This window comes from Carcharodon carcharias, chromosome 11 (genome assembly GCF_017639515.1).
Source record: "Carcharodon carcharias isolate sCarCar2 chromosome 11, sCarCar2.pri, whole genome shotgun sequence".
NCBI lineage: Eukaryota > Metazoa > Chordata > Chondrichthyes > Lamniformes > Lamnidae > Carcharodon > Carcharodon carcharias.
Genome location: NC_054477.1, coordinates 93,578,625 through 93,605,907, shown reverse-complemented (window position 1 = coordinate 93,605,907; position 27,283 = coordinate 93,578,625). Strand labels below are relative to the sequence as shown.

At 43.8% G+C, this 27,283-nt stretch overlaps 1 protein-coding gene across 3 annotated transcripts in view; it reads right to left on the bottom strand.

The window, feature by feature from the left end:
• Positions 1–27,283, bottom strand: part of LOC121284395 (ferroxidase HEPHL1-like) — a 124,870-nt gene that overhangs the window by 25,774 nt on the left and 71,813 nt on the right. For all 3 annotated transcript variants that reach the window (XR_005944476.1, XR_005944475.1, XM_041199833.1), the window contains exons 13-17: positions 14,676–14,815; positions 6,312–6,452; positions 5,336–5,442; positions 712–934; positions 474–613 (exon numbers count right to left, since the gene is read on the bottom strand). Coding sequence is in view for 1 of the 3 variants with exons in the window: in XM_041199833.1 (XP_041055767.1) it covers positions 474–613; positions 712–934; positions 5,336–5,442; positions 6,312–6,452; positions 14,676–14,815 (751 nt within the window). In the remaining 2 variants the exon portion in view is untranslated. The remainder of the gene's footprint in view (positions 1–473; positions 614–711; positions 935–5,335; positions 5,443–6,311; positions 6,453–14,675; positions 14,816–27,283) is intronic.

Genomic DNA, 27,283 nt, shown 5'->3' with positions numbered 1-27,283 from the left:
CAAAACCATAAGCTTCAAAAGTAAACTTTGTGTTATCCAGCATTCTACCAACTGGAATTCTCTACTAACCGGAACTTCTGATGTTCCCTGAAAAGGAATCGTCACTTTACCAACCAGAAGCAATTACAAGGTCATCTGGAACCCATTTCTGTATACTGTATTAATACTGTATTATACTTTAATTTATATTTTAATGTACTGTTGTAGATTAGAAGTAAAAAGAATACTGTTCTTTGCTTCCTGAGTACTTGCATATTAGCTCATGCTACAAGTATTGTGATGTATTTCATTGGTAAATGGAACTCTCCATTAATCGGCATTTTTGATTAACCTGCACCGCCCATTCCCTGTGCATGCCAGATAATAAAGATTTTATGCATGTATACTACATAACAAGTGGTTGACGTACAAGCAGTTACAGGTGAAAGAAGATTTTATAAAAGACCAGAAATATATTACTTGAAGTTTCTTACCCTATAGATAAAACTCTGGGCATGGAAATGAACAGTGTGCATGTCTACTTCATTTCCCATACCCAGTAAATACCAGTCAACCTTCTCTCCTTTAACCATCGTCAGTCCATGAAGATTTCCATAGATCTTCCCATTAATTGCTGAAATAAAAAGAATGTAAAAATCTACTAAGTTAATTTTGGAAGGTAATGTTTGGCTCTACTAGATTAGGAATCTATGAATCAGTATGTGTTCATACCATGTATTTTATTGCTTTCTACAAACTCATCTGTTTTCTTGAACTCAGCTGGATCCGCATGGAGATAATTGATGATATTGTCATTCAAGTACCAGGATTCATTTTCATCATATACCAGAAACAATAAAGCAAATTCCCGATCAACATCTTTCCTCATGCCATTCTGTTTGAGTATTCCTTTACGACAGGTTACCAGGGGGCCAACCAAACCACTGTACAGGTCCTGAAATAAAATACTAAATAGATTGTACAAGTTTCTTTTTAACTTCATGCTCTTTTACAAATACAGTACATAGATAGTTAAGTAATTATGTGTACTAAACAGCTAACATTGCATGATGAACTGGTAAGCAATGAAGCTAGTTGCACTGTACATTTCCATCAATATGATACGAGAAAGAGTGCAATTGCTGTGGATTCAGTCCAAATTAGAGTTAACATAAATTTTAAGCACATCTCAAAGTAACAGTCCCATTTTCTTCAGCTCTGTACTAACTGCAGTCCTATAAATTTTGAAATGTAATTATTAATTCTTGAATGTGAATAGCGAGTTGAATGTCTTTAGCTCTTTGCTTTCATTTAAATTTTAAACAGTATTTTGATGCTGATGAGCACAGCTCTGTGAATTTGTGTAAGCAAAGCTCTGCTTTGTCTGACCAGAAAGCGATGGGATTATAACTCAGCACTCAAACCAGTTATAATAGCTCCATCACATTCCAGTTTAATAAAGGGAGTGACAGAGCTCCTGCAGTGTTACAGTGTCAAAAGTGCTGCAGTGCTGGTTATGGAATGTAAAACAGATATAAAAACAGTAAAGAACAAAATGGATGCTGGCAGTTTCAAAACTGCATTGGAATCCTTCATAAAAGCCAAAATCTATGAAATATAGTTCTTGAAACAACACTATGAAATACTAATATATGAATGCTTATTTCAAAATTCTAAAATTCCTCTTCCTCTATTCCATTGGATTTGTTAAACCATTTAAAATAAATTACTTAATACTTCCACGAAAATAAGTGACAAAGGAATTTACTTAAATATAATAGCTATTCACATCTGCGTATCTCCATTCATAGGGTCCTTGTATTATTTGGCATATCAGACAAGAAAATAAACACTATCACAATCCAACAGAGGGACAACAGGAAGCATTCTAAAAGGACAACAGCATCTGAAAACAGAAGCGGGATCGCGATGCGGAATTAACTTGTGCGGGCTGCTTTTGATGTAGGCAGCAAGCCAGCTCCGTGCTGCCTGTTTATTTACAGGATGGCAGCATGCAGGCCCTGCTGACCACATTGTTGAATGTTAGCATGCCGCAGCATAAGATTGTGAGAGGCTAGCACCGCTCAAAGCTAGCTGGCACCTCTTAAAGGGGTGGAGCAGCTGGTGAAATCATTTCGGAACTCATCCTAAAATGGAGAAAGTGAGTGGGCTCCAAGATTCTCCAGCGCAGCACTGAAGTCAAGGAGGTGGCAGAGGATGAGAGATACAACGATAACAATTGGTATTCATATAGCAGCTTTAAAATATTTTTTAAAATCCCAAGAATGTTATAAAACAAAATATGACATCAAGCCACATGAGATGAGATCAGATGTCCAAAAGCTTGGTCAAAGAGGTAGGTTTTAAGGAATGACTTAATGGAGGAAAGTGAGGCAGAGAGGTGGGGATATGTAGGGAGGGAATTCTAGAGCTTAGAGTCTAAACAGCTGAAAGTGCAGTGATTAAAATTAGGAATGCTCAAGAGATCAGAATCAGAACACTGCAGATATCTCAGGGCTGGAAGAGATGGCGGAGGTAGTGAGGGATGAGGCCATGGAAGGATTTGAAAACAAGGATTAGAATTTTAAAATTGAGGCTTTGCTTAACTGGGAGCCAATGTAGGTCAGTGAGCACCGTGGTGATAGGTGAGTGGGACTTAGTGGGAGTTAGAATACAGGCGGCAGAGTTTTGGATGACTTCAAGTTTACAGATGGTAGAACATGGTATGTCGCCAGAGTGTGTTGAAACAGTCAAGGCCAGAGGCCTGGTGTGGGAGATGGCTCAGTAGCAGAGGAACTGGATGAGAGGTAGAGTTCAGCAATGGTACAGAGATAGAAATAGGCAGTCTTAGTGGCAGCATGGATGTATAGTTGGAAGCTTATATCAGGGTCAAATATGACACCAAGATTGCAAACAGACTGGTTTAGTCTCAGACAGTTGCCAGGGAGATGGACAGGGGATGGTTAATCTTCCCAATATTTAGTTGGAGGAAATTTTTGCTCCTCTGGTCATGGATGTTGGTCAAGCAGTCTAATAACTTAGATACAATGCGAGGATCAACAGAAGTGGAGGTGAGGCAAAGCTGGGTGTCATCAGTGTATCTGAGGAAACTGATAATGTGTTTTCAGATGATGTCTCCAAGGTGCAGTATGTAGATGAGAAATAGGAGGGGACCAAGGATAGATCCTTGGGGGAACATCAGAGGTAACAGTGTGCGAGTGGGAAGAGAAGCCATTGCAGGTGATTCCCTGGCTAGGATTAAACACAAAAGAATAGAATCAGCAAGTCCCTCTCAGCTGGTTGAAAGAAATGTTTTGTTTTGGTTTTCGGAGAGCTACGGTTGAAATAAATCCTTGGATACGAATCATGCCTCATGTGTTGGTCATAATCCAACTGATCATTGTGATCTATTTGCTATGTCTGGTGATGGCGAGGAAAAGATGATGGAAGAAGAAGAGACAGTGAAAGATAATGTGTGAGGTCTTGGCTCAGCAAGAACAGGAGAAGTTGATTTAAAAGTGACTGATCCTCCGCGGAGTCAGAACATCGATCACTTGGGGGTCAAGTCCTGTAGCCAGTGCTTCAGCTTGAATGCATTCATCTTAAAAGAAACCAATATTTAAAGTTCAAGAGACAGTGCTGCAAAGAAAAAGGCCATTTGTAATGGATAATTTTCAGAAATTGACCAAAGTTCCCCTGCCAACATTCCATGGGGCTTTGGAATTGGCCCTAAAAAAACCTTGAAATGCAACACTGTTAATGGACTATTCTTAGACCAAGGATGTGGGATTGTTGCAAGATGTCAGATGGTACAATCAAAAGTGGGAGGAGTTTGCAGCAATCATTGTCATGGATGTGATTTTTTTCACAATAAGAAACATGGCTTTAGTGATAGGTGCAGCAACTTGCAAGGTTAACTGCGGGCAGGATTGATCATCTACACAAGTGGGAACATAATCCTCGGAGTGATCAACAGAGTGGGTAAAACTCAGAAGTTATGGGAACATTGTAAGTATTCATTTAACTTGAAGGCAGTAGGGTACTGATGTTGTTCGGCTAGAAGGTGCATTTTTGTAATGTGTACCTCTGTAAATAAATATTTGTAAAAGTGTGGAAATATTGGCTCCAGGTCTATCCTTCACCACCTGTTTTCTGGAGTATAACACTTGCCCTGCTCTCAGGCTGCAGTTTTGGTTGCATCGGGTCACAGATTTCATTGAGGACGTTGTTACTGAAGTGTAGATATCTCACACACTGTTCCTTGCTGTGTGCTTCAGGTAGGAGAATTGCTCCCCAAATACCCTGGATAGATATAACATCCTGCTGAGAGCCCCTTTCATCTTCCTCCTCACTCTACCAACAGCTTTGTCTGTGTTGTGTGGCCTCTGATTCTTCAAGTCATTCCAAAACCCAAGAGAAATGCCTATTACTGTATCCATTTCTGGGACCAACTGGTGTGTGCAGAAGCCTTTAAATCAGCAAAGAGTCAGCACTTGCCACACCACTCACTGTAGACCTTAGCAATTTAAAAAAAAAACTCTAGAAAGTACTGAACACTTGTACAAACACAACAGGAACCAGTAGAAATCAATCAGCAACTAACTTGAAAGTAATTGACGATCTCTATGAATAGCATTTGTGGTGGTTCCATCCTACAGCTGAACATATGCTTAGCCATGTGTGATTAAGAGAGGGCATTAACTGGAGCATTGAGGTCCAAGATAACAAAGTGTCAAAGCAGCGCTGCACACTGGCTGGAGTCATGATCTGCCTCAACATACTTCCTGTAGGCACTCACTACATGCGCTCTAATGCTCTTACCAATGTGGCACCTGACATGACTCACACCAGAGGCATGCACACATGCTGAGATTGCCAATCTAGACCTCAAAGGCCTCACATAGCACAGAAAAAGCGAGTGCTATGGATCTAAGTTTTGCGTCAGCAATTTCTGAGAAAAGTCTAATGCCTGGAGATGCAAATTGAAAGTGATATAAACCTGTACTGCTACGACCAAAAACCTTCAGAATCCCAAAGTTCCCTGCAAGCTCCCCTCCAAGACACACAACATTCTAACTTGGTAAGCAATCACCATTCCTTCACTGTCATTGGGTCAAAATCCTGGAATTCCCTCCCTTACAGCACTCTGGGTATACCGACACCACATAAATTGCAGTTGTTCAAGAAGTTGGCTCACCACCACCTTCTCGAGCGATTAGGAATGGGCAACAAATACTGACCTTATCAGTGATGCTTATATCCCATGCACAAACTTTTTAAAAGCATGTTATTAATGAATTTCTAATATTTTAGAAAATCTAGTTCATAATGTGTAGGAAATTTAATTGAATGTTACCTTCACAAATTTTACTGCAGAATAATAAGTCCAGGTGATGCAATTTGAGTCTCCACTGCCAGGGCCTGATCTTTCCGGAACATTCCATCTGTAGATCTTGACCTGACCTAGAATAATAATAAGTTACACTCATTTGAAATGAGAAGTACAAAATGGTAAAAAGAAACACTGAAAAAGATGCAGAATGTTTCACGTAAGATAAAATACTTTCTTGCACAGATTCCTTGCATAGATTGCACTCTATGATAGCAAATACACCAGTGAAAATCAAACCTCCCTAAAATTAAGGGTTCAAATAGCCAGGTTTACCAGTAAAAATTAATAAATTAAGATAGAAGAAGGAAATCAGAACATCCTCACCTGAATGGTCATAGGGTTTTGGCATAATGTGACAGGGAAACTCACTGAAGCAACAACACAGCTTAAACTTTTAAAGGGCAATTGGAGAGACAGTTGTGGTGGGTTTGATCTATGAGAAAGGAACTAGGAGGTTCCCTCTAGCTTAATAATTATTTCCTATTCTTAAAAATTCTTATATTCTTCTTAATGGGTAAAATTTATCTACAATGATATTTTGAGAACATTGTGACAAATTATATTCCATGCACTGCTGTGAATGACCTCACATGTCACTTACACATTTTGCAGTCATGAACAGAGGATGTTCTGATTTCCTTCTTCTATCTTAATTTAAATAATTTTTACTGGTAAACCTGGCTACTTGAACCCTTAATTTTAGGGAGGTTTGATTTTCACTGGTGTATTTGCTATCATAGAGTGCAATCTATGCAAGGAATCTGTGCAAGAAAGTATTTTGTCTTACGTGAAGCATTCAATTAACTTTTAAAATGTATACCCTCAAAATTCACCACTTTGGATGTATAATGTAAGCAGTTACTTCTAGATATGTGATTTTGAGGGGAATAAATTTTAAACTGAAGTTAGTGAATAAACAGAACTGTGTAGCACAACTCACCTGGCTTGGTAACTGGTACTTTGAGGTGTTTACCACTGTTTACCTCTTCAACACCATGTGGGTGTATGGAGTAAGGTTGGGAAGCTAAGTTCTTAAATATGACCATGATAACGTCACCAACTTCTGCTCGAATAATTGGACCTAAGTGCATAAGATTATACAAAATTTCAATTAGTTATAACCAGATAGCTGCAAGTAAAACACACAAGGCAGATCTTCTGTAAACTAAATCTAAACCCACTTCCTATCAGCATGATTGACGCTGGGTGGTGGGACGGCTGACCACGCATGATCTTCCGCTTTTCAGCTTATTGCTTATGCATCAGTAAGCAACTTGACGAATTTCGTGGTGGGGCAGGCAGGGATTCGCCCACCCCGCTGTTACCTCATGGGGTCGAAAGTCCTGGCACCTGGACAGACATTCATTCACTGCAGGTCAGGTGTTCTGCTAAACAGGGAATCCATGGCGCCAAGGAGTACCAACTGTCAGCACCATGTTTCAGTGAAGCTCCCCTGGGAGATCCTCTTCCAGGCCGTCCAGGAAAGGCAGGAGGTCCTCTTTCTTTGGGATGGGAGCCAAAGATCCTCCCATCTGGCCATGCTGGCCTGGGAGGAGATTGCTGGGGAGGTTAGCACCTGTAACAAACAAAAAAAGACCAGCCTGCAGTGCAGGAAAAGGATGAATGATCTAATGTGCTCCGCCAGGCTAAGTGAAACTTCTACTCACTGCAAACACACACTTTCATAAGGATATCAGGCGGTCTAAGGGTTAGAGCCCACAGGGGTCTCACACACAACCAGCAGATGCAGCATACCACTGAATGACTGCCAGCCACCTTAAGCTCACTGTCTCATGTAATATCTTGCACAAACAGTGTCTTAATCCCTTACTGGGGAGGGCTCAGCAGACACAACAAGCTGCATGCTTTTGAAAGACTCTTTCGTCCACAGTGCTCACAGCCAATCCATCTGTCTTTATGCAGGACAAGGTCTCCCTCTCCCACAATGAAAGGGACAGAGCCAAGACTGGAGGGGGGATCCCAGAGTTGAGGATACTCTCACCATTCGAGGAACAGACAGCAGACCGGCTGGGAAATATAGGGATTGTTTCTGCGCAGAAGGCAAGATCAGCCTCCCCAATAAACCAGTGAAGGTGCACCCAGCACATATATGCAGACAATGACTGTGAGCGATCTTTATTCTATAAGTCTGCTGGTCAATTGCTAATTCTCTCTTCTCTCTATTCCAGGTACCAGCAAGAAAACAGGGTGGACGTCCTCCAACAGATAAGTCAGCACTACCACCACCGCACCCCCCACATCCCCCCTCCTCCTCCCCCCCGACCACCTTGGAGGAAGAAGCAGAACTACAGAACTACCCTCTGATGAAGAACCGACATTGTGTTTGCCTGTACTCTCCAACAGCGCAGATACATACACCTCGGTAGGTCCTTGTTCTAGAGTGCGTTTTGGTTCACAATCCAGTGATCACCTCACCAACAGCAAGTGGAGGCAGTGGCAACCAAGGTCTCTGACACTCAAGAGCACTGCTGGAGAACAGGCCCCTGTTGAGACTGAGTCTGATGATGAGACTCTGGGATGTTGGAGATGCAAAAACAGGCAGGGGAACATCAGGCAGAGCTGTCAGAGGCCGTCACCAAACTGGAACAAAGGGTGGAGCAGTCCGTCTGCATTCTGTCTGATGTCGTAGCTCCAGCATGTGAGCACAACAAAGGCTCCATGAGAAGGGTGGAAGCTGCCTTGGAAACCCATTTTCAGCAGTTTCCTGCCAGATTTGTGCTCAGATCTGCACACCATGGCTCTAGCTATGGGTGCGCTCTAGCAGTGGCTAGGAGAGAGGGTACCTCGACCTCCCTCCTCAAGGAGTCAGGGAGGGGCCGCCAGGTACGTCAAAGGAGGAGGAGTGCCAGGCATCCAACTAGGACACTAGGACAATGCCCTGCCTCTCCAACTCCCCTCTGCCAGTGACACCATCAACTCCAACTGGTCAGGTTGAAGAGGGTGCACCTGCCACAGAAGAGGAGAGGCTTAGCAGGCCGGGGCCGTCATGGCCTTGGGTCACCACAGGACACCTGCCGAAGTCATCTCAGACAACAGGGTATAGCAGTCCGCAGGCTGTCTCCATTTTTGCTGCAGATCTCAAGTGCTGCACCTAGATGTAGCAGTGGGGGTAGAAAATGAAGAAGTTTTGAATGCACACAGGTGGCATGGGTGTTCACTCATTGTATGTACTTTTCACTTCTGTAAATATATTTTGCATTAATCCTTCTCCGTGTCTCAGGGATTCAATTGGTATTCAATGTGATTCAATGCCCCGCGTTCTTTCAAGGGTAAAAAATGTACCTCCCCCCACCTCCCCATGAACTCCTTTCTGGATCTTCAGTTGTATTGATTCTCACACAATCTCCCCATAGTGAGTAGCCCTTATTTCCACATCTGCAACATCAGCAAAAGCACATCATATGTGACAATGATGGCTGGCTAAAACACCTGTCACCCTTAAATCTCAGGCAGACATTTTTTGAGCTCAGGTGAATTGCTAATCAAGGTTAGTGATTATCCTGCTGCTGTCGCAGTCTGTTGTTTGTGGATGGCACAATTATTTGTCGCAACTAATATTATAATTGCTTATCTAATGTGTACTTTGCAATAGCATTTACTTGATGAGGGTGAGAACCCGGAAGAAGTAGTATCAAATGTCAAGCGCCATAGGCTTTCATGTCTCTCGGCAATTTGTTATCGTCTCCGAGTTTAAGGCTGAAAGTCATTCTAGGTTAATTCCTACTCTCCCCATGCGTGACACTGGACTAGGATCAATCGGGAAAATTATGAATGTCTGCAAGAGGGGTTACAGTGAATGATATCAGAGGTGTGTGCTGATCTTGATGAAGCTTCTTAACTGTGAGGATGGTTGCTTAGCAATGCTTATTGTGATCCTTGCTTAAGAGCACAGCACACAACTTAATGTGGAATTCATTGCATGATAGTGCACTCACTGATTTAGGGTATATAGAAAGGATTGGCCTTTGTGAGTTGGACTATGTCGAGGACTGCAATGCTCTGAAAGCGATGCTTTTGTACATCTCCTAACTCCTCAGCAGGGTGCATGAAGAAAAGAAGTTGTCTTTTGACTGTTGTGCCAGTACTGACTGGGCCATGTTTCTCCCTAATGCAAAGGGAATCCAGAACAGAAACTTGACAGGCTTCCGATGATTGCAGGGCCGTGAGTGTTTGTAAATAACCAAAGCATTGTCCTCTCTGTGAGGACAACGCAAACAAACCTCACAGGTTACAGGTCACTGTGTCCCAATGTGTAAAGGGCTATTGGGGCTCAGCAGCGAGATGATGCTTCTGAGTTATGCATCCATGAGAGCTGGTGATAGGAGAAATGGAGTTCCCTTGACGCTGCTCCCTCTTGAGACATCCAAGCGCAAACCATTGAAGAATGTTATTGTTAGGGTAGGAGGTGACCAATGATGCTTCCTGATCATAGTGAGAGTTCTGATCTTTCCTGAGAGGTTCCTGCAGAGAATGAAATTGGTGTTGCATCCCATGCATCAAAGGCTGAAGAAAACTTTGATTGCGAAAATGAGTCCTCACCTTATTCCTCCTGGAATCTTGTAGCTATGAGGTTGTCACGGTCGCATCTGCCGCTTCATGTCCATGCAATGGCTTCATCACATGGCTCATCTGAATCCTCGTCCTCTTCAAAGTCATCCCCTTCCACATCCTCCTCGTCCAAGGAGACGTCTAGCTTCTCAATGTCTCCCTCTGGCAACACATCCCGCCTTTGCAGCACTAGCTTGTGCAGGGCGCAGCAAACAATGAAGGTGCATGAAACACTCTGTGGAGAGTATTGGAGAGTCCCACCTGACCAAACCAAACATCAGAAATGCATCATCAGTGGGCTAATTATTTGCTCTATTAAGGACCTTGTGGCAGAATGTTCTGCATTGTATCTCTCCTCAACTCTGTGGCTGATGGGCATCGTTAGACATGGCTTCTGGGGTGTTCTTTGTCATGGAGGAGCCAATCTTCTAAGCGCTGAGGTCCATCAAAGATCTGTAGCACCTGCAAGTGACTCAAAATATAAGTATTGCGAGAGCTCCCTGGGTACCTAGCACAAACATGCTGGCTCTGCTTTCTGTGATCACAGATTAGCTGGACACTGAGAAATTGAAATCCTTTTCTATATTAATGAATCTCACAGGCTGCTGCCAGGGAGCTCTCAAGGCCACATGTATGCAGTCGATGGCACCCTGCACTTGAATTAAACCTGAGATCACAGTGAATCTCACAGGTCTGGCAACCTGGCTTGCGTCATTCATGTCATCCATTATTGCACATAATGGTGAGCTTTACTGAAAAGGGCATCAGTCCCCTCCTGCATTTGTGCATCGCCAATTGTGAGATTCTGCAAATGTTCCTCATGGAGCCCTGGAAGGATCCACTGGCAAAAAAGCTTAGTGCAGCGGTTACCTTCAAAGCAACTGGCATTGGATACCCTCATGCAGAAGGTGGCAGATGTGAGCTATCACATCCCTAGGCACACGAAGGTACCTCTGGGACTGTCTTTCGCTCATCTCCATGTATGATCTCTGTCTTCTGTAGACACTTGGTCATGTCAAATATCTTTGTGGATCTTGCCTCTCCTCAGGAGCATCTGTGACCTCCTGGGGTCCCACTGACTTTTGCTCCTCAGGGTAATGGTCCTTCCGGGACTGTGCCAATTGGCAATGGGCCCTTCTTCTCAGTCTAATTATAGCTATCAACAAAGCAGTGTTGCCTGCAGCCTGCATTCTCCACTCCTCTTTGTATCTGTGAATGGATACAATTGAGCAATCAAGGGTAGTTCCCCTTGAATGGTGTCCCTTCATCTCAAAGGCTGGAATTCGATCTCTAGCCATTCACATGCCCGCAGTCTGTACATGGCATCTCCAGGCCACCCCTTGCAGGCTGATGGATTCTCGCTTGAATGGGCACCATTAGTCAAGTGGCAAAGCTCATTCACTGTGCATTAGACCCTCGAGTCCAGTACTCAACTGAGCCATGCTCTCCATGGCTTGAGCAGGACATTTATAGGGTGTCCTTTCAATCGGCCAAAAATTGCTGTGCTGAACTGCTCGCACATGCCCTCAGAACCCTCCCCTATCAATATTTTCAAGCCTGTTTTCCCAACTGTGCCATTCATCAGTGATTGTGAACATGGTGCTCATCACTTGTGTAAGTGGGACCAGTTTCCAACCTTCCACATCACCCACTGAGTTCCTCCCATCCTTCTTCATAGTTATCACTTCCTAAATCCCATCTTCCTGTCACTACCCAGCCTCCCTGTTGCCCTTGACCCCATCATTATTCATGTCGATGTTCCTGTTCTCCCACCTGAACCCTTCAATGTTGATGCCCCATGCCATTTGTCCACCTGACCCCTCCCCTTCTTGAGGCTGCATGCACACTCACTTTTTGGGACCCCACCCCTCCTCCCAGCACCCCACTACCCCACCAGCCATCGACATAAAGAATCCAGATGCCTCCCTTGAATGTTATTGTGCCCTTGGTTCCACGATACCATGACTTGAATCTCTAGTACCAAATTCCTTAGGTGACTGACAAGCCCTGTGCACCATTATATGCATGACTGCCAATGCCCAGAGAGGCCTTCCCCACCCAAAGCAGGGACCAAGACATGCATACAGCTCTCTAACCTGTCCTGTAAGCCCCTGGACAGTCTTTGAAATATGCCCCCAACAGTGTGGCCTTAGCCCCAGGACAGCCTCAGAATGCTCCACAGACGTCTTATAACCTTTTCTCCAGGCAGTCTTTCACTCTTCCACGGACAGTCTTTTAACTCTTGCCCCCTGACAGTCTTTCTTGCTTCCACTCTGTTCCTTGCCTCCTCCCCCCAATCCTGCCTCCATCCCACCGCTCCCCTTTCGTGTTCCCCCATAGTCCTGCCTCCTTCTCACCCCTCCCTGCTGGTTGTGCCTCCTGTGCCCAGCCTTGATGCAGCTTGTGCTACGGGTGCTTGATATTTAGCAGTTATGGTGATCAAGGAAGGCAAAAGCAGCATCTACTGACCTCCAAGTCATGGATGAAGTGAAGCTCGCCAGGTACGCACCACTAGATACAGCCGTAAAACAGACCATTCTAATTATCCACTGGCAGGGCACTTAATTTGGAGGGGAAATGTGCTTTCAGCAAGTTTGCCTTTTAATAAGCATTCATAAGTTGCAAATGAATGCAAATATGGCTCCCCAAATAACTCAGTTGGAAACTTGGCCTGCCTTTAACATGCCATCAAACGCAGGAGAACAAAATTCCAAACTAATTTCCCATCAACGGGAAACGGACTTTTTCATTCATGCCAAATTTAGTGCCCCCGCCCACCACGATTTCTGCCACCGGAGGGGGTGGAAAATTCCACCCAATGTGAGTCATTTTACAAAAGACAATCGAAGCTTCAGAAGGCACTTTTGAAAATATGTACAAGAATAAGGTGCCTCATGGTGAGTCTTCTACTCCTCTACATGTCTGACTGTGAGTGAATGAGAACTTGCAGAAGAATAGATTGAGTAGGAAGAGTATTGTGTACTTTTCTGTTAAGTTGTAGATGGTGTTCAACACAATAATGCCAAGATGACTTCAATTGGGATTCATGCTTGTTACAGGGCCTTGTGAAAAGCTTTGACTGCCTCTATACCTTGGCTGCCCTGAAGCTGTTAGTTAACTTCCTTCGATATTAATAATCATTTGATAGTACAGAACTTGAGTATTGCTGAAAAAAGAGACATGCTGTTGAAGCTTTTACTCTTGCACTCATCATGACAGTTGGGGACAATGGGGACAGCCATTCCCTGGATCATTTCCCATGGCAATGCCTTGACCAATCAGACCTGACCTGCCTGGTTTGAGCTTGAACAAAAGCTTGTCACTTAACTGTTCCCTGCTGCATTCTCCATGGAAATGCCTCTACCAATCAGAGTCCACTTGCCAACCAATCAGCACTCTCTTCTCATGCAGAATAAATTGTTGTCCCCATTACTATTGGTATTCTTGCAAGCCCTGATGAGTACAAGATGAAAACCTTCATCTTTTTTCAGCAACAGTTTTTCAATATTGAATTGCTGTGTAGGGCTTTCTGGAAGTAGATCCTTCCACTAATTGTGAAACATGGCCTTCATGGGCCTGTTTCCCCTGGGGCCAAAAAGCTGGGTCTTCCTTTGCTAGATTTCAACTACATTTCAATTTAATTGTCTTTCAGGACTTAGTGCTGTGTGGCACTGGACTTTGCTCCCTCCCAGCAGTAGGCTCCTCATTGAGGGCACTAATAGCTCTAGGAGACGACCCTAAATACATAACAAAGATTTCTGGACAGAAACCTGCACTGGTTCTTGATGGTGTCACATTGTTAACAGAAATGCTATTATGGGGGGATTTTAATCCCAAAAGACAGGCAGGTTTGGGATGGATGGGAGGCTAAGATGTTAAAAATCTGAATCTCAACCCAGCCTGAGCATTTTTTACAGAGGTCAGACTCACTCACAGGAGGAGGGTTGGCAATTTAAATATTATGATGAGGCTACATGCCTCATATTTACCCACCATTTCAAATTTACCTGTGGCTGGCTGGGTTTCTCAGACCGTGGGAAACCTGACAGCTAAAGGAAGGCAAGGGCTGTTGGATTCAGGAGGTAACTTTACATTTACCTTCTGGATCCAGTGTACCTGCCTCGCTAATGCAATCATCCCCCATGCACCCCCGTCAACCCTTTCACTATCGATGGATATCACCCAGCCCTTCCAATCACCCCACAATCTTCCCCCAAGGCCTCCAATATTCTCATCAGAGATCCCCTTCCTCAGTCCTCCAATCCTCACCCCCACCCCCACCCCGGGCATCCCTGGCCTCTGTTCCTTCAAGCCCCTAATCTCTGAATCCCTGCACCCTGGGATCAGAGCCCTCAACCTCCAGGGTCCTGGGTAAGCAGGGTTTATGAGCACCATTTTTAATGAGGCATCTGCCTGTATATATAGAAGTTGCGGGGGGGTGGGGGGGTGGATGCAGGGTGGGGTGGGCATTGACTTAAATCAATTAGTTTCATTCTGTTACAATGGATCTATAGGTTAAATTGTATTCCATTTTACATGTTGACACTGCAACTATTATATAGGAAGTATTAAACCACCCAAATAATATTTTCATTTTAAATCTATGAGAAGTACATTTGTGCAATATCCAGATTAATGATTATCAGAAAGCCCATCTGGAGTGTCATTCTAAAGACTGCACAATGCCATATCTAGGGGCAGTTAATATTTATGAAATAGCTTTTATATTAATTACCGAGTATTTCCAAATGCTGTTCTTCTGGTAGCCTCATTTTCTGTGTGGTAAAAGTTCCATCTGTAAACTCCCTGTAAACAACCTTTTTGTACTTTGACCCGATTTTACCTTGCCCTGTACCAACAAACACATGGCCATAACTAGAAAAACACAAAAGTTGACAATTAGCAAATGTTTCTTTGGCTACATTCAAAATTTAATCTACTGCACAGTTTATTTCTGAAGACTAAAAATACATTTTCAAGCTATTTAATTTATTATTTAGAACAGTGTTCAGTAAACAGTTTTCAAAAATATTGCAACTTCATACAGTCAGAAAAATGTTCCACACCACCAAGAAATATTTATAAATGCAGAAGTCTCTGTATACAACTAATGTATTGATAATTATAAATTAGGAATGACATTATTGGAAACATTACATGATAAATGTTGGGGCAATGTCTAGGTCCACCTCTCAGCACAAACGCCAACTCCATTCCCACCATATATCACCTTCAGCTTCTTCATCAATGACCTTTGTTCCATCATAATGTGAATGGGGATGTTCGATGATTGCATAATGTTCAGTACAGAAATGAATATTGCTGAAAACAGAGGCATGTTACTGAAGCTTTTCATCTTGCACTCATCAGGACACATGCAAAAATGCCAAATTTCAGATGATCACAACAATTTATACTTCAGCAAAAAAGAGGTACTGATTCATACATTCAAACATAGGGAGACACTCTCTACAAACAAAAATTTGCACACCTTTTCTGAATTACCTAGAAGCTTGGGTAGCTTATAGCTCCATGATTTTCTCCATGTCCCAGCCAATCACGGTCAATTTGCCAATGAATCGGCATCCCTTTTCACTTATAATATAAATTACCGTGCTCATTTGAAATTTGGCATTCTTGCCTTTGTCCTGATGAGTACAAGATGGAAAGCTTCAGCAACATCTTAGCAATATTCAATGTTCAGCACCATTCACAACTCCTCGGATAATGAAGCAATCAGTGCCAATATGCAACAAGACCTGGAAAACATTCAGGCTTGGGCTGTGTTATGATAGGGCAGATGGTAATTGCCGGGCTGACCAAATCCCAAAGGGGAACTTGGCCAAGCTATCACAATGATTTTGCAATTTGTATTTATTATGAGTTGTGTATGCTGAAATTAGAAGTAAAGAGTCCACTACCACTCTTAGAGCTTTTAAATATTAAATTAAAACATTTATCAACAAAAAAAAAGAAAACTTAAACACAGAAGATTACAGTTACACAGTTAAATTTAGTCTTACATTTCCAAAAGATTTCTACTTAACTAGACTCCCAAATAAACACCCTATTGTAGACAACAGTCCAAGTAGACTCTTAATCTATAAAACATCCAGTAATATACACCAAGGCACCCACTGTTGCTATGAAAGAGATATTTCACAGCTTCTCTCTCCTTTACTCGCCAATAGAACTCCAAAGCTTTTAACAAAACCTTGCTTCTTGGAACAAGCAAGCACTTCTCTGGGGTGGGTTAGAGGCTGCTTCTTCACAAGTCTGTCTTCACACAGTTCACTTTTCAAGATATCATACGGGGACTCAGATACAGCTTTCAATCTTTCCTTAATATAATTCTCCCCTTTGGTTTCTAAATCCCATTGTTTCAACCTTGCTTTGGAAGTTACTGTTCTCAGAATATAACAATCTTTCATGTTGTCCTTGTGGCCAGCACTTGCAGAAAAATAAACTTAATAACCTTGTCTTATTTATCTATGATTTTTCCAGTTGTAAAACATCCTGTCATGTCCCTTTGAAATTCAAACAGCTAACAATCCACTTAGAGAAGAAAAGAGTTGATGTTTCGAGTCCTCATGACCCTTCGACAGAACTTGAGTTCGAGTCCAAGAAAGAGTTGAAATATAAGCTGGTTTAAGGTGTGTGTGTGGGGGGCGGAGAGAGAGAGAGAGAGAGAGGTGGAGTGGGGGTGTGGTTGTAGGGACAAACAAGCAGTGATAGAAGCAGATCATCAAAAGATGTCAACAACAATAGTACAAAAGAACACATAGGTGTTAAAGTTAAAGTTGGTGATATTATCTAAACGAATGTGCTAATTAAGAATGGATGGTAGGGCACTCAAGGTATAGCTCTAGTGGGGGTGGGGAGAGCATAAAAATTTTTTTTTTTCCTTTTCTTTCCCCTTTTTATAATGGAAGTAGGTGGGAAAAGGAAAATCTATATAATTTATTGGAAAAAAAAGAAAAGGAAGGGGGAAACAGAAAGGGGGTGGGGATGGAGGAGGGAGCTCATGACCTAAAGTTGTTGAATTCAATATTCAGTCCGGAAGGCTGTAAAGTGCCTAGTCGGAAGATGAGGTGTTGTTCCTCCAGTTTGCGTTGGGCTTCACTGGAACAATGCAGCAAGCCAAGGACAGACATGTGGGCAAGAGAGCAGGGTGGAGTGTTAAAATGGCAAGCGACAGGGAGGTTTGGGTCATTCTTGCGGACAGACCGCAGGTGTTCTGCAAAGCGGTCGCCCAGTTTACGTTTGGTCTCTCCAATGTAGAGGAGACCACATTGGGAGCAACGAATGCAGTAGAATAAATAGGGGGAAATGCAAGTGAAATGCTGCTTCACTTGAAAGGAGTGTACACTTATCACCCCACCAGCCTCCGCATTCAAAGGATCATCCTCCGCCATTTCCGCCAACTCCAGCATGATGCCACCACCAAACACATCTTCCCTTCACCCCCACTATCGGCATTCCGTAGGGATCGCTCCCTCCGGGACTCCCTGGTCCACTCCTCCATCACCCCCTACTCCTCAACCCCCTCCTATGGCACCACCCCATGCCCACACAAAAGATGCAACACCTGCCCCTTCACTTCCTCTCTCCTCACCGTCCAAGGACCCAAACACTCCTTTCAAGTGAAGCAGCATTTCACTTGCATTTCCCCCAACTTAGTCTACTGCATTCGTTGCTCCCAATGTGGTCTCCTCTACATTGGAGAGACCAAACGTAAACTGGGCGACCGCTTTGCAGAACACCTGTGGTCTGTCCGCAAGAATGACCCAAACCTCCCTGTCGCTTGCCATTTTAACACTCCACCCTGCTCTCTTGCCCACATGTCTGTCCTTGGCTTGCTGCATTGTTCCAGTGAAGCCCAACGCAAACTGGAGGAACAACACCTCATCTTCCGACTAGGCACTTTACAGCCTTCCGGACTGAATATTGAATTCAACAACTTTAGGTCGTGAGCTCCCTCCCCCATCCCCACCCCCTTTCTGTTTCCCCCTTCCTTTTCTTTTTTTTTCCAATAAATTATATAGATTTTCCTTTTCCCACCTATTTCCATTATAAAAAGGGGGAAAGGAAAAAAAAAAATTATGCTCTCCCCACCCCCACTAGAGCTATACTTGAGTGCCCTACCATCCATTCTTAATTAGCACATTCGTTTAGATAATATCACCAACTTTAACTTTAACACCTATGTGTTCTTTTGTACTATTGTTGTTGACATCTTTTGATGATCTGCTTCTATCACTGCTTGTTTATCCCTACAACCACACCCCCACTCCACCTCTCTCTCTCTCTCTCTCTCTCCCTCCGCCCCCCACACACACACCTTAAACCAACTTATATTTCAACCCTTTCTTGGACTCGAACTCAAGTTCTGTCGAAGGGTCATGAGGACTCAAAACGTCAACTCTTTTCTTCTCCGCCGATGCTGCCAGACTTGCTGAGTTTTTCCAGGTAATTCTGTTTTTGTTTTTGTTTTGGATTTCCAGCATCCGCAGTTTTTTTTGTTTTTAACAATCCACTTATTACTTATCTCCTAATGCAAATCCCAATTCATGCTGTACCTACCGGGACCTCACCTTAGCTCATCCATTTCCATTTCAAAATGCCAGTTTTTATGCTAATCTCTTTGATGATTTAAACCTTGCAGTCTGGTTGTCTTCAATTTAATTAAATTAGTCACACACGAGCCTGCTTTAAAGTATCCCATGGTAGTATTAGGAAAGAAATTTCCTTTACAGCTGATAAGTGGCAAGTAACATTCGCGCCACACAAGTGTCAGGAATGGCCATCTCCAACAATAGATGATCCAACCATCTCCCCATGACATTCAATAGCGTTACCATTGCTGAATCCCCCAGTCAGTACCAACATGCTGGGGCTTACCATTAACAAGAAACTGAACTAACTGGCCATATAAATACTGTGGCTACAAGAGGTCAGAGGCTGGGAAGTTGGAGGCACGTAACTCACCTCCTGACTCCCCAAAGCCTGTCCACCATCCAGAAGGTGTGAGTTAGGAGTGTGACAGAATGTTCTCCATTAGCCTGGATGAGGGCAGCTCCAACAACACTCAAGAAACTTGACACCATCAAGGACAAAGCAGCCAGCCTGATTGGCACCACATCCACAAACTTAAACATTCACTCCCTCCCTCGACGTGCAGTGGCAGCAGTGTGTACCATCTACAAGATGCACTGCAGGAACTCACCAAGGCTCCTTCAGTAGCACCTTGCAAATTGCAACCTCTACCTAGATGGTCAAAAGCAAAAGATACAACATCACCTGCAAGTTCCCCTCCAAGCCACACCCAATCCTGACTTGGAACTATTTTGCAGTCCCTTCACTATCACAGGATCAAAATCCTAGAACTCCCATCCCAGCAGCATTGTGGGTGTACCTACAGCAGATGGACTGCAGCGCTTCAAGAAGGTGGCTCACAGCCATCTCTTCAAGCATCTAGGGATGCGCAATAAATGCTGGCCTTGCCAAGGATGCTCACATTCATGAAAGAATATTTTAAAAAGGGCTGCCTGATATAAACTCATCAATGAACCAGAACTTCTGATTGATTTGGCAAAAGCTCAACCACTTTGTTTACCAAACTGTCAGAGGAGTTAAAATATGTAACCCCCGAAAATGAGTGTGGGGATTGCAGTATGTGATTAACACATAGACATTCACTGCGCTGCAGGCAGTAAATTAAATGATCTGTCTGCTATTTGACTGAAAATTGCATGCAGTCACTACGAACTGCAATGTTCATTTACTGATCAAGAGATTACCTGAAATCATGAGTGTCCAGTGCTTCCAGTGTCCAGTATAATGTGGATAAATGTGAGGTTATTCACTTTGGTAGCAAAAACAGGAAGGCAGATTATTATCTGAACGGCTATAAATTGAGAGAGGGGAATGTGCAACGAGACCTAGGTGTCCTCGTACACCAGTCGTTGAAGGTAAGCATGCAGGTGTAGCAGGCAGTAAAGAAGGCAAATGGTATGTTGGCCTTCATAGTGAGAAGATTTGAGTACAGGAGCAGGGATGCCTTACTGCAATTATACAGGGCCTTGGTGAGACCACACCTGGAACACTGTGTGCAATTTTTGTCTCCTTCTCTGAGGAAGGATGTTCTTGCTATAGAGGGAGTTGCAGCGAAGGTTTACCAGACTGATTCTTGGGATGGCAGGAAAGACATATGAGGAGAGATTGAGTCGGTTAGAATTATATTTGCTGGAGTCCAGAAGAATGAGGGGGGATCGCATTGAAGCCTAAAAATTCTAACAGGGCTAGACAGGGTAGATGCAGGAAAGATGTTCCCCATGTGGGGGAGTCCAGAACCAGAGGTCACAGTCTGAGGATACGGTGTAGACTATTTAGGACTAAGATGAGGAGAAATTTCTTCACCCAGACAGTGGTGAGCCTGTGGGATTCGGTACCACAAAAAGCAGTTGAGACCAAAACATTTCAAGAAGGGGTTAGATACAGCTTTTGAGGCGAAAGGGATCAAAGGATGTGGGGAGAAAGCGGGACTAGGCTATTGAGTTGGATGATCAACCATGATCGTAATGAATGGCGGAGCAGGCTCAAGGGGCCGAATGACCTATTCCTGCTTCTATTTTCTATGTTTCTTAAAGGCAACTTCCACCTCTTAAAGGGGAGGTGGACTGTGGCTGTAAGAAGTGGTTGGGAGTCATTTGTGAAGTGAACCTGGAAAATACTTTGAAGAATGTGATAGAGCATGTACCAAGATTTTCTATTGCTGCACTGGAGGCCTTGGTGCAGGAGGTGGAGAGGCAAAGGGCATCTTCATTTTTCAAGGGGTCAGGAGACTCTTAAGACATATCATGAGGAAAGTGATGGATGGTAATGCCAGTGTATCTCTAAGAACCTTGATACAGTGTAAGAAGTTTAATGATCTGATGAGTGTTCAAGGGGTGTTCAATCTTCAAATGCCATATTCCACCTGCTGCACCCGTAGCCTCATCAACTGTTGAATTCAGCTTCTTCATCAATGATCTTCCTTCCATCATAACAGCAACAATCTTTATCAATATATGTTTCATTTAATTCACATGCTTTATCTCACACTCATACACTGTTACAAGCCTTGCACCCACATTCCACTCAATGGCAGCTATACAACCATGGCAGTCACCTCACCTAAATATATTGCGGGGGGGACACTGAGACACTTCCCTCTTTCTTGCAGAATGTGATTCACAACAGGAAGAGACTGGAGGAGGACAAGCATTTATGCACATTTTAGCGCCCCCCCACCCCCACCCCCCCACCTTTTCGGCACCCCTCACCATGAAGAAGGTCATCATAGAAGGAGCATTACAAAGGCCGTGACCACTAGTTTCACAGGATAGGGTGATGATGAGAGTCTATGCATGCCCAATCCTCCTTATTTCTCCCTCATCCCACAACCTCTTCTGACTCACAAGCTACAGATAGTGAAATTTATTATTTCAGGGGACGTAGGCATCGTAAGCATACACTTCCCACTCTGCCCTGTCACCTCAGCATAACCTAACTCTTGTCCCTTTTCGTTTCAGATATCCCAGAACTGGAACCTTGCCAGACAGAGGAAAAAGACAATAATGATGGTGATACCTTGTCACTCGATCTTCCTGTTGTTAGGAAATAGAGACAGTTTAAGTAAGTTTTATTTGTATTTTTTGAGTGTTAGGAATGAGTTTTAGCTTTAAAATTTAAGTTTGATTTACATGCCAGTATCTGTGAGTTAAGAAAGGTCAAATAGAGTTTTAGTTTCTCTTTAAAAAGATGCTTGCATTTCTAATGTGGGGTTTTATAACTCCGCAAGAGAAGGTAAACATACAAGGGTAGAAGAATTGGATTGTTACCTAGCAGGTCCCTCCCATAGACACACACAGAAGGAAGAGACAACAGTTTATTTTGGAAGCTGTTGGAGTTCAGTTGGTTTGAAGACAGCTGTGAAGCAGAAGCAACCAAGAATGAAACAGATAGCAAGTCTCAAGCTAAAGAAAGACCCCAAAACCGGGAAGTGGAAGAGGGGGAAGTCCAAAGCAGACCTTCTTGTCAAAGGAAGAACAGGAACCTGGAAAAGGTCCTGTTAATGAAGTTAAGAGTGAGGGGCAGAGAGAAAAGCTCCAAGCTTCATATTTAAAGAGTCAAAATCTGCAGAAAGCATATTTAAAGCGAGAACAGCTTGCTAGAGGCAAGAAGGTCTAAAGAGACAACTGCAGGTCTGTAACTCTTTGCTATGGGCATGTGAAGCAGTGTGTACTGTTGTCAGCTGAGTCAGTGAAACAGAAAGCATGGAAGACAGCTTGAATGCATGCGGTGAATCAGGGAGAGGAACATTGGAAGGAGAGTTTGAAACCCTGGAGGTGAACCCTTGCAGAAGGCATCTGAGAGAAAGCATCTGTTTGGGAGAAGATTCCAAGGTGAGTTCTTGGAGAGTGAGGATTGGAAACCATTGTGTGAAAGACAGAGTGCAGTGAGACTGTTTGGCTCACAGTGTGACAAGCATCTGGGGGGGAGTTAAGGAGAGATCCATAGCATCTGGTTGAGGTGGCATCTGTCACTTGGTTGCAGATTGTGGTGTGCCTGACCACAGGGAGTCTATTGGTTTACATGGGCTGTGCATTTACTGTGAACATTAAAGTATAAGATAGCTTTTGTAACTTGTGTTATCCTTACAAATCTGTATATATCTGTAATGCTGTAGTTGTGGGCGAAGGAGTATTGTAATATAGCTCATCTTTTCTTGTTGAATAAACATTTTATTCTTTTGCTGAAAGTTCATCAGCTGACTCCTGTGATTCTGTTCAGTAGCCACTCTCCACATATTCTAAAGAAACAATTAAAAGTTAGGATCTATCAAACTGGGTTCCAGTCTGGGATCAGGCTTGTCTAGGGATAACCTCAGCTGGGGATCATAACACTGTTGCAGCTACCAGTTCAGAGACTGACACTGCATGTACATTAGAGATAGGATAGAGGAGGGATCTGCATGCGGTGAGGCACCAGGATCAGTATGCAGGATTGAGGGTGGAAAGATCTATGCAGGAGGATGAAGTTGCACCCTAGATCTGCTCTAGAAATCTCAGATGATGGTTTTGATAAGTCAGGCTACAGGAGAGGTTTGTTGAGTGCATTCAACCAAATGCTTGGTGAACTGGGAAGCCTGCTAGAAACTTTGTTCATGCTACCACAGAGCATGGAAGGGTCCAACATCAGACTACTGCAAGGATTTGTGTAGAACTTTGAGCTCATCCCATTAACTGTAGAATGGCTGTTTGCAACGATCAGCACAGCTGTGGAACCTGCCATCATGGGGCACCTAATAACTGAGATCCCAACTTTCATTGCAGTACAAACAGCTTCTGTTTCCATGGAAACTTGGACTGGTTTCTTTGCAGCTCAGGCTACTGCAATGGAAGGTCAGGCTGCTGCCATCATGGATGCGGATGTCAGGAGCTTCTAAGGTATCATAGCAATGCAGCAAACTGTTCTCCAGATCACCAGGATTGTGAGATGCAGGAGAATGGCAATGGCTCACTGGAACAGCAACCTGCTCAAGATGACAGCTTTCCTGTTCCTACCCCTGCCACTCCATCAGTACCATCAAGGTTGCTAGTCAGCCATACTGACAGCTGCATCCCTGGCTGAGATTGCCCAGGCTGAAACTGGGTCCTTAGGCCCAGAGATGCTTGAGATCATCCACCTAGGTCATGTGCAGCTTCCCCAATTGAAGCTTAGGAGCCTTGCACCTACCATTCCCCAGTCACTGGGCTAACAGCTCATGGCAGCATTAGGACAGGCAAAGGCACACTGAAGACAAGCACCAAGAAAATGCATAAGGGTCATTAGCTCCACTTAATGTATATCAATTAATGATTCACTTGATAAATTTGGATTTGATTTTGCATTTGTTGCTAGGTTTTGTGTTTCCAGTGAACTGAGGGAGGTATTAATAAGTTTTGGCAGAAAAAGGATAATGAATGGAATTTTGCAGTCCCTGCTGGTGGGTTTGAAGGCGGGGGGCTTATAAAATGCCTGTTCACCACCTACCACCCACGCCTGATTTGCCTCCCATTTTACTAGGGGCAGAGGCATCGGGCAGCCCAACTGCCCTTGGGACTATTGAGGCCCTTAAGTGGCCATTGCCTCACCCCACCCCACCGATATTTTATCCATGGCAGGGGAAGGCCCACACCATGGGTAGCCTGGCTGCTTTAGCCATGTGGGCTGTTATCGGGCAAGGGGTGGTTACCTCCTTTAGGATACCCCTGTGCCTATCAGAGGCACTCCAACTCCCAAGATCATTGAGGATAAGAGGGCACAGATTGGCAAAAGGAGCAAAAGTAATATGAGAGAGAACTTCATACAGAGAATGATTATGGTCTGGAACGCACTGCCTGAGAGTGTGGTGGAGGCAGGCTCAATCGAAGCACTCAAAAGGGAATTAGATGTTACCTGAAAAGGAAGAATGTGCAGGGTTACGAAGAAGGCAGGAAAATGGCACCAGGTTGATCTTTTGGAGAGCTGGCACAAACACAATGGCCTCCTTCTGTGCTGTAACAATTCTGTGATTCTGTGATATGAGGTAACAGCTCATGTCACCACCTAAGAGCTAGATTGTCCAGTACAAGTATCCATTGCACAGTATACTGTCACAAAGCCGATTTCTGCTCTGCTGAGTACTGTGTCACATGTAATATGCCCATGAACATATGGAGACGGTCATTTTACTTCTAAAAGAAAGAACATGACATATGGACACTTCACCTTGACCCAAGATGGAGCCCAGTGGGCCTAATGACTTTTGTAATTTCTGCACAGACAAGCACTAATTCTGTCTGTGGAAAGTCATTAAAATGTAAATGTCTGTGGGTGGAGGATCCTCTACTGAGAAGACATTCAAGGACTTGCCAGAGGCAAGTCAGTCTGGGGCAAACAGCACAAAGCGGAAAATGTATCCCAGCACTTCTCCCCACCTGTAACAACTGCCAAGTTTCTCCTGAGCAGTCCAGGCAGCAGTTGCATTATCTGAAGACAGCGATGGTCTGTATTATGCCATTCTTTGTGGTCACATATCTCTCATTGTAGTCCTGCTAAGCGCATGTGCATGGTTCCAGGTCATAAGGGGATAAGGGTAATAAGGGGATCACCCTTGTTGTCCAGTAGTCTGACCTTGTGTTAGTTGGAATACAGGTCACTCAGAGGACCATCACATACTGAAAGAATCATAACTATTGCCAAGTTAACAGGAATTCAACTGACTGTTGTGCTGTCTGTGGCCTGCACGCCAGTTGCACATTGAAAAAGTGGAAACCCTCTCTCTTTATTAAGATTGTAGAAGTTAGTTGAAGGACACATAAGGCATTTATTCATTCTTTCGTAGGATGTGGCCACTGCTGACCAATTAGCAGTTATTGCCCATCCCTAATTGCCCTTGAGAATGTAGTGGTGAGTTGCCTTCCTGAACCACTGCAATCCATACAGTGTAGGTACACCCACAGTGCTGTTAGGAAGGGTGTTTCAGGATTTTGATCAGTAGCTGTGAAGGAACAGCAATATAGTTCCAATACAGGATGATATGTAGCTTGGAGGGGAACTTGCAGGTGGCGGTGTTCCAATGCATCTGCTGCCCTTGTCCTTCTAGATAGCAGAGGTCCCAAATCTGGAAGGTGCTGTTGAAGCTGTGCACCCTGTAGATGATAGACACTGTGCATCCTGTAGATGATACACACTGTGCTTCCTGTAGGTGATACACACTGCTGCCACTGTGTATCAGTGATGGATGGAATGAATGTTTAAGATGGTGGACAGGGTGCCAGTCAAGTGGGCTGCTTTGTCCTGGATGGTATTGAGTGTCTTGTTGTTGGAGCTGCACTCATCCAGGCAAGTAGAGGGTATTCTGTCACACTCCTGACTTGTACCTTGTAGATGATAGACAGGCTTTGTGGAATCAGGAAGCAATTTACCTGCCACAAAATTCCCAACCTCTCACCTGTTCTTGTAGCCACAATATTTATATGGCTGGTCCAATTCAGTTTCTGGTCAAAGGTAACCCCCAGGATGTTGATATTGGGGGATTCAGAGATGATAGTGCCACTGAACATCAAGTAGAGATGGTCAGATTATCTCTTGCTAAAGATGTCATTGTCTGGCACTTTTGTGACACAAATGTTACCTGCTGCTTATAAGCTCAAGCCTGAATGTTGTCCAGGTTTGCTGTATATGGACATGGACTATTTCAGTATATGAGCAGTTGCAAAAGGTATTGATCATTGTGCAATCATCAGCAAACATCCCCTTTTCTGACCTTATGATAGAGGGAAGGCCACTGATGAAGCTGTTGAAGATGGTTGGGCCTAGGACGTTACCCCAAGGAACTCCTGCAGTGATGTCCTGGGACTGAGATGACTAAACTCAAACAACAAAAACCATCTTCCTTTGTGCCAAGTATGACTCCAACCAGTTGAGAGTTTTCCCCCTGTTTCCCATTGACTCCAGTTTTGCTAGTGCCACTTGAAGCCTCATTAAAATGGTGCCTTGAAGTCAAGCACAGTCACCCTCACTTCACCTCAAGTTCAGCTCTTTTGTCCACGTTTAGACCAAGGCTGTAATGAGGTCAGGAGCTAATGGTCCTGGCAGAACCCAAACTGAGCAACGGTAAGCCAGTTATTGCTGAGTTAAGTGCTGCTTGAAAGCACTGTCAACCACACCTCCCATCACTATATTGATGACTTAGACTAGACTGATGGAGCAGTAATTGGCCGGGTTGGATTTGTCCTGCTTTTTGGGGACAGGACATGCCTGGTAATTTTCCACATTACCGGGTAGATGCCAATGTTGAAGCTGTACTGGAACATCTTGACTAGGGACACAGCTAGTTCTAGAACACAAGTCTTCAGTACTATTGCTGGAATGTTGTCAGGGTTGGTAACCTTTGCAGTATCCAGTGCCTTCAGTTGTTTCCTAACTTTCAAATGCCCTTTGAAATGGCCTAATAAACCACTCAGTTGTATCAAACCCCTACAGAAAAATCAATAAGGAATGAAGCAGGACAGATCACCCAGCATCGATGTAGGCACTGGAAATGACAACAGCACAACAGCCATATCGGTCCTGCAAGGTCTTCATTACTAACATGTAGAGGCTTGTGCCAAAATTGGGGGAGCTGTCCCAGAGACTAGTCAAGCAACATCCCAACATACTCATACTCACTGAATCATACTTTTCAGACAACGCACCAGACACCACCATCATCATTCTCGGGTATGTACTGTCCCACTGGCTGGACAGACCTACCAGAGCTGGTGACACAGTGGT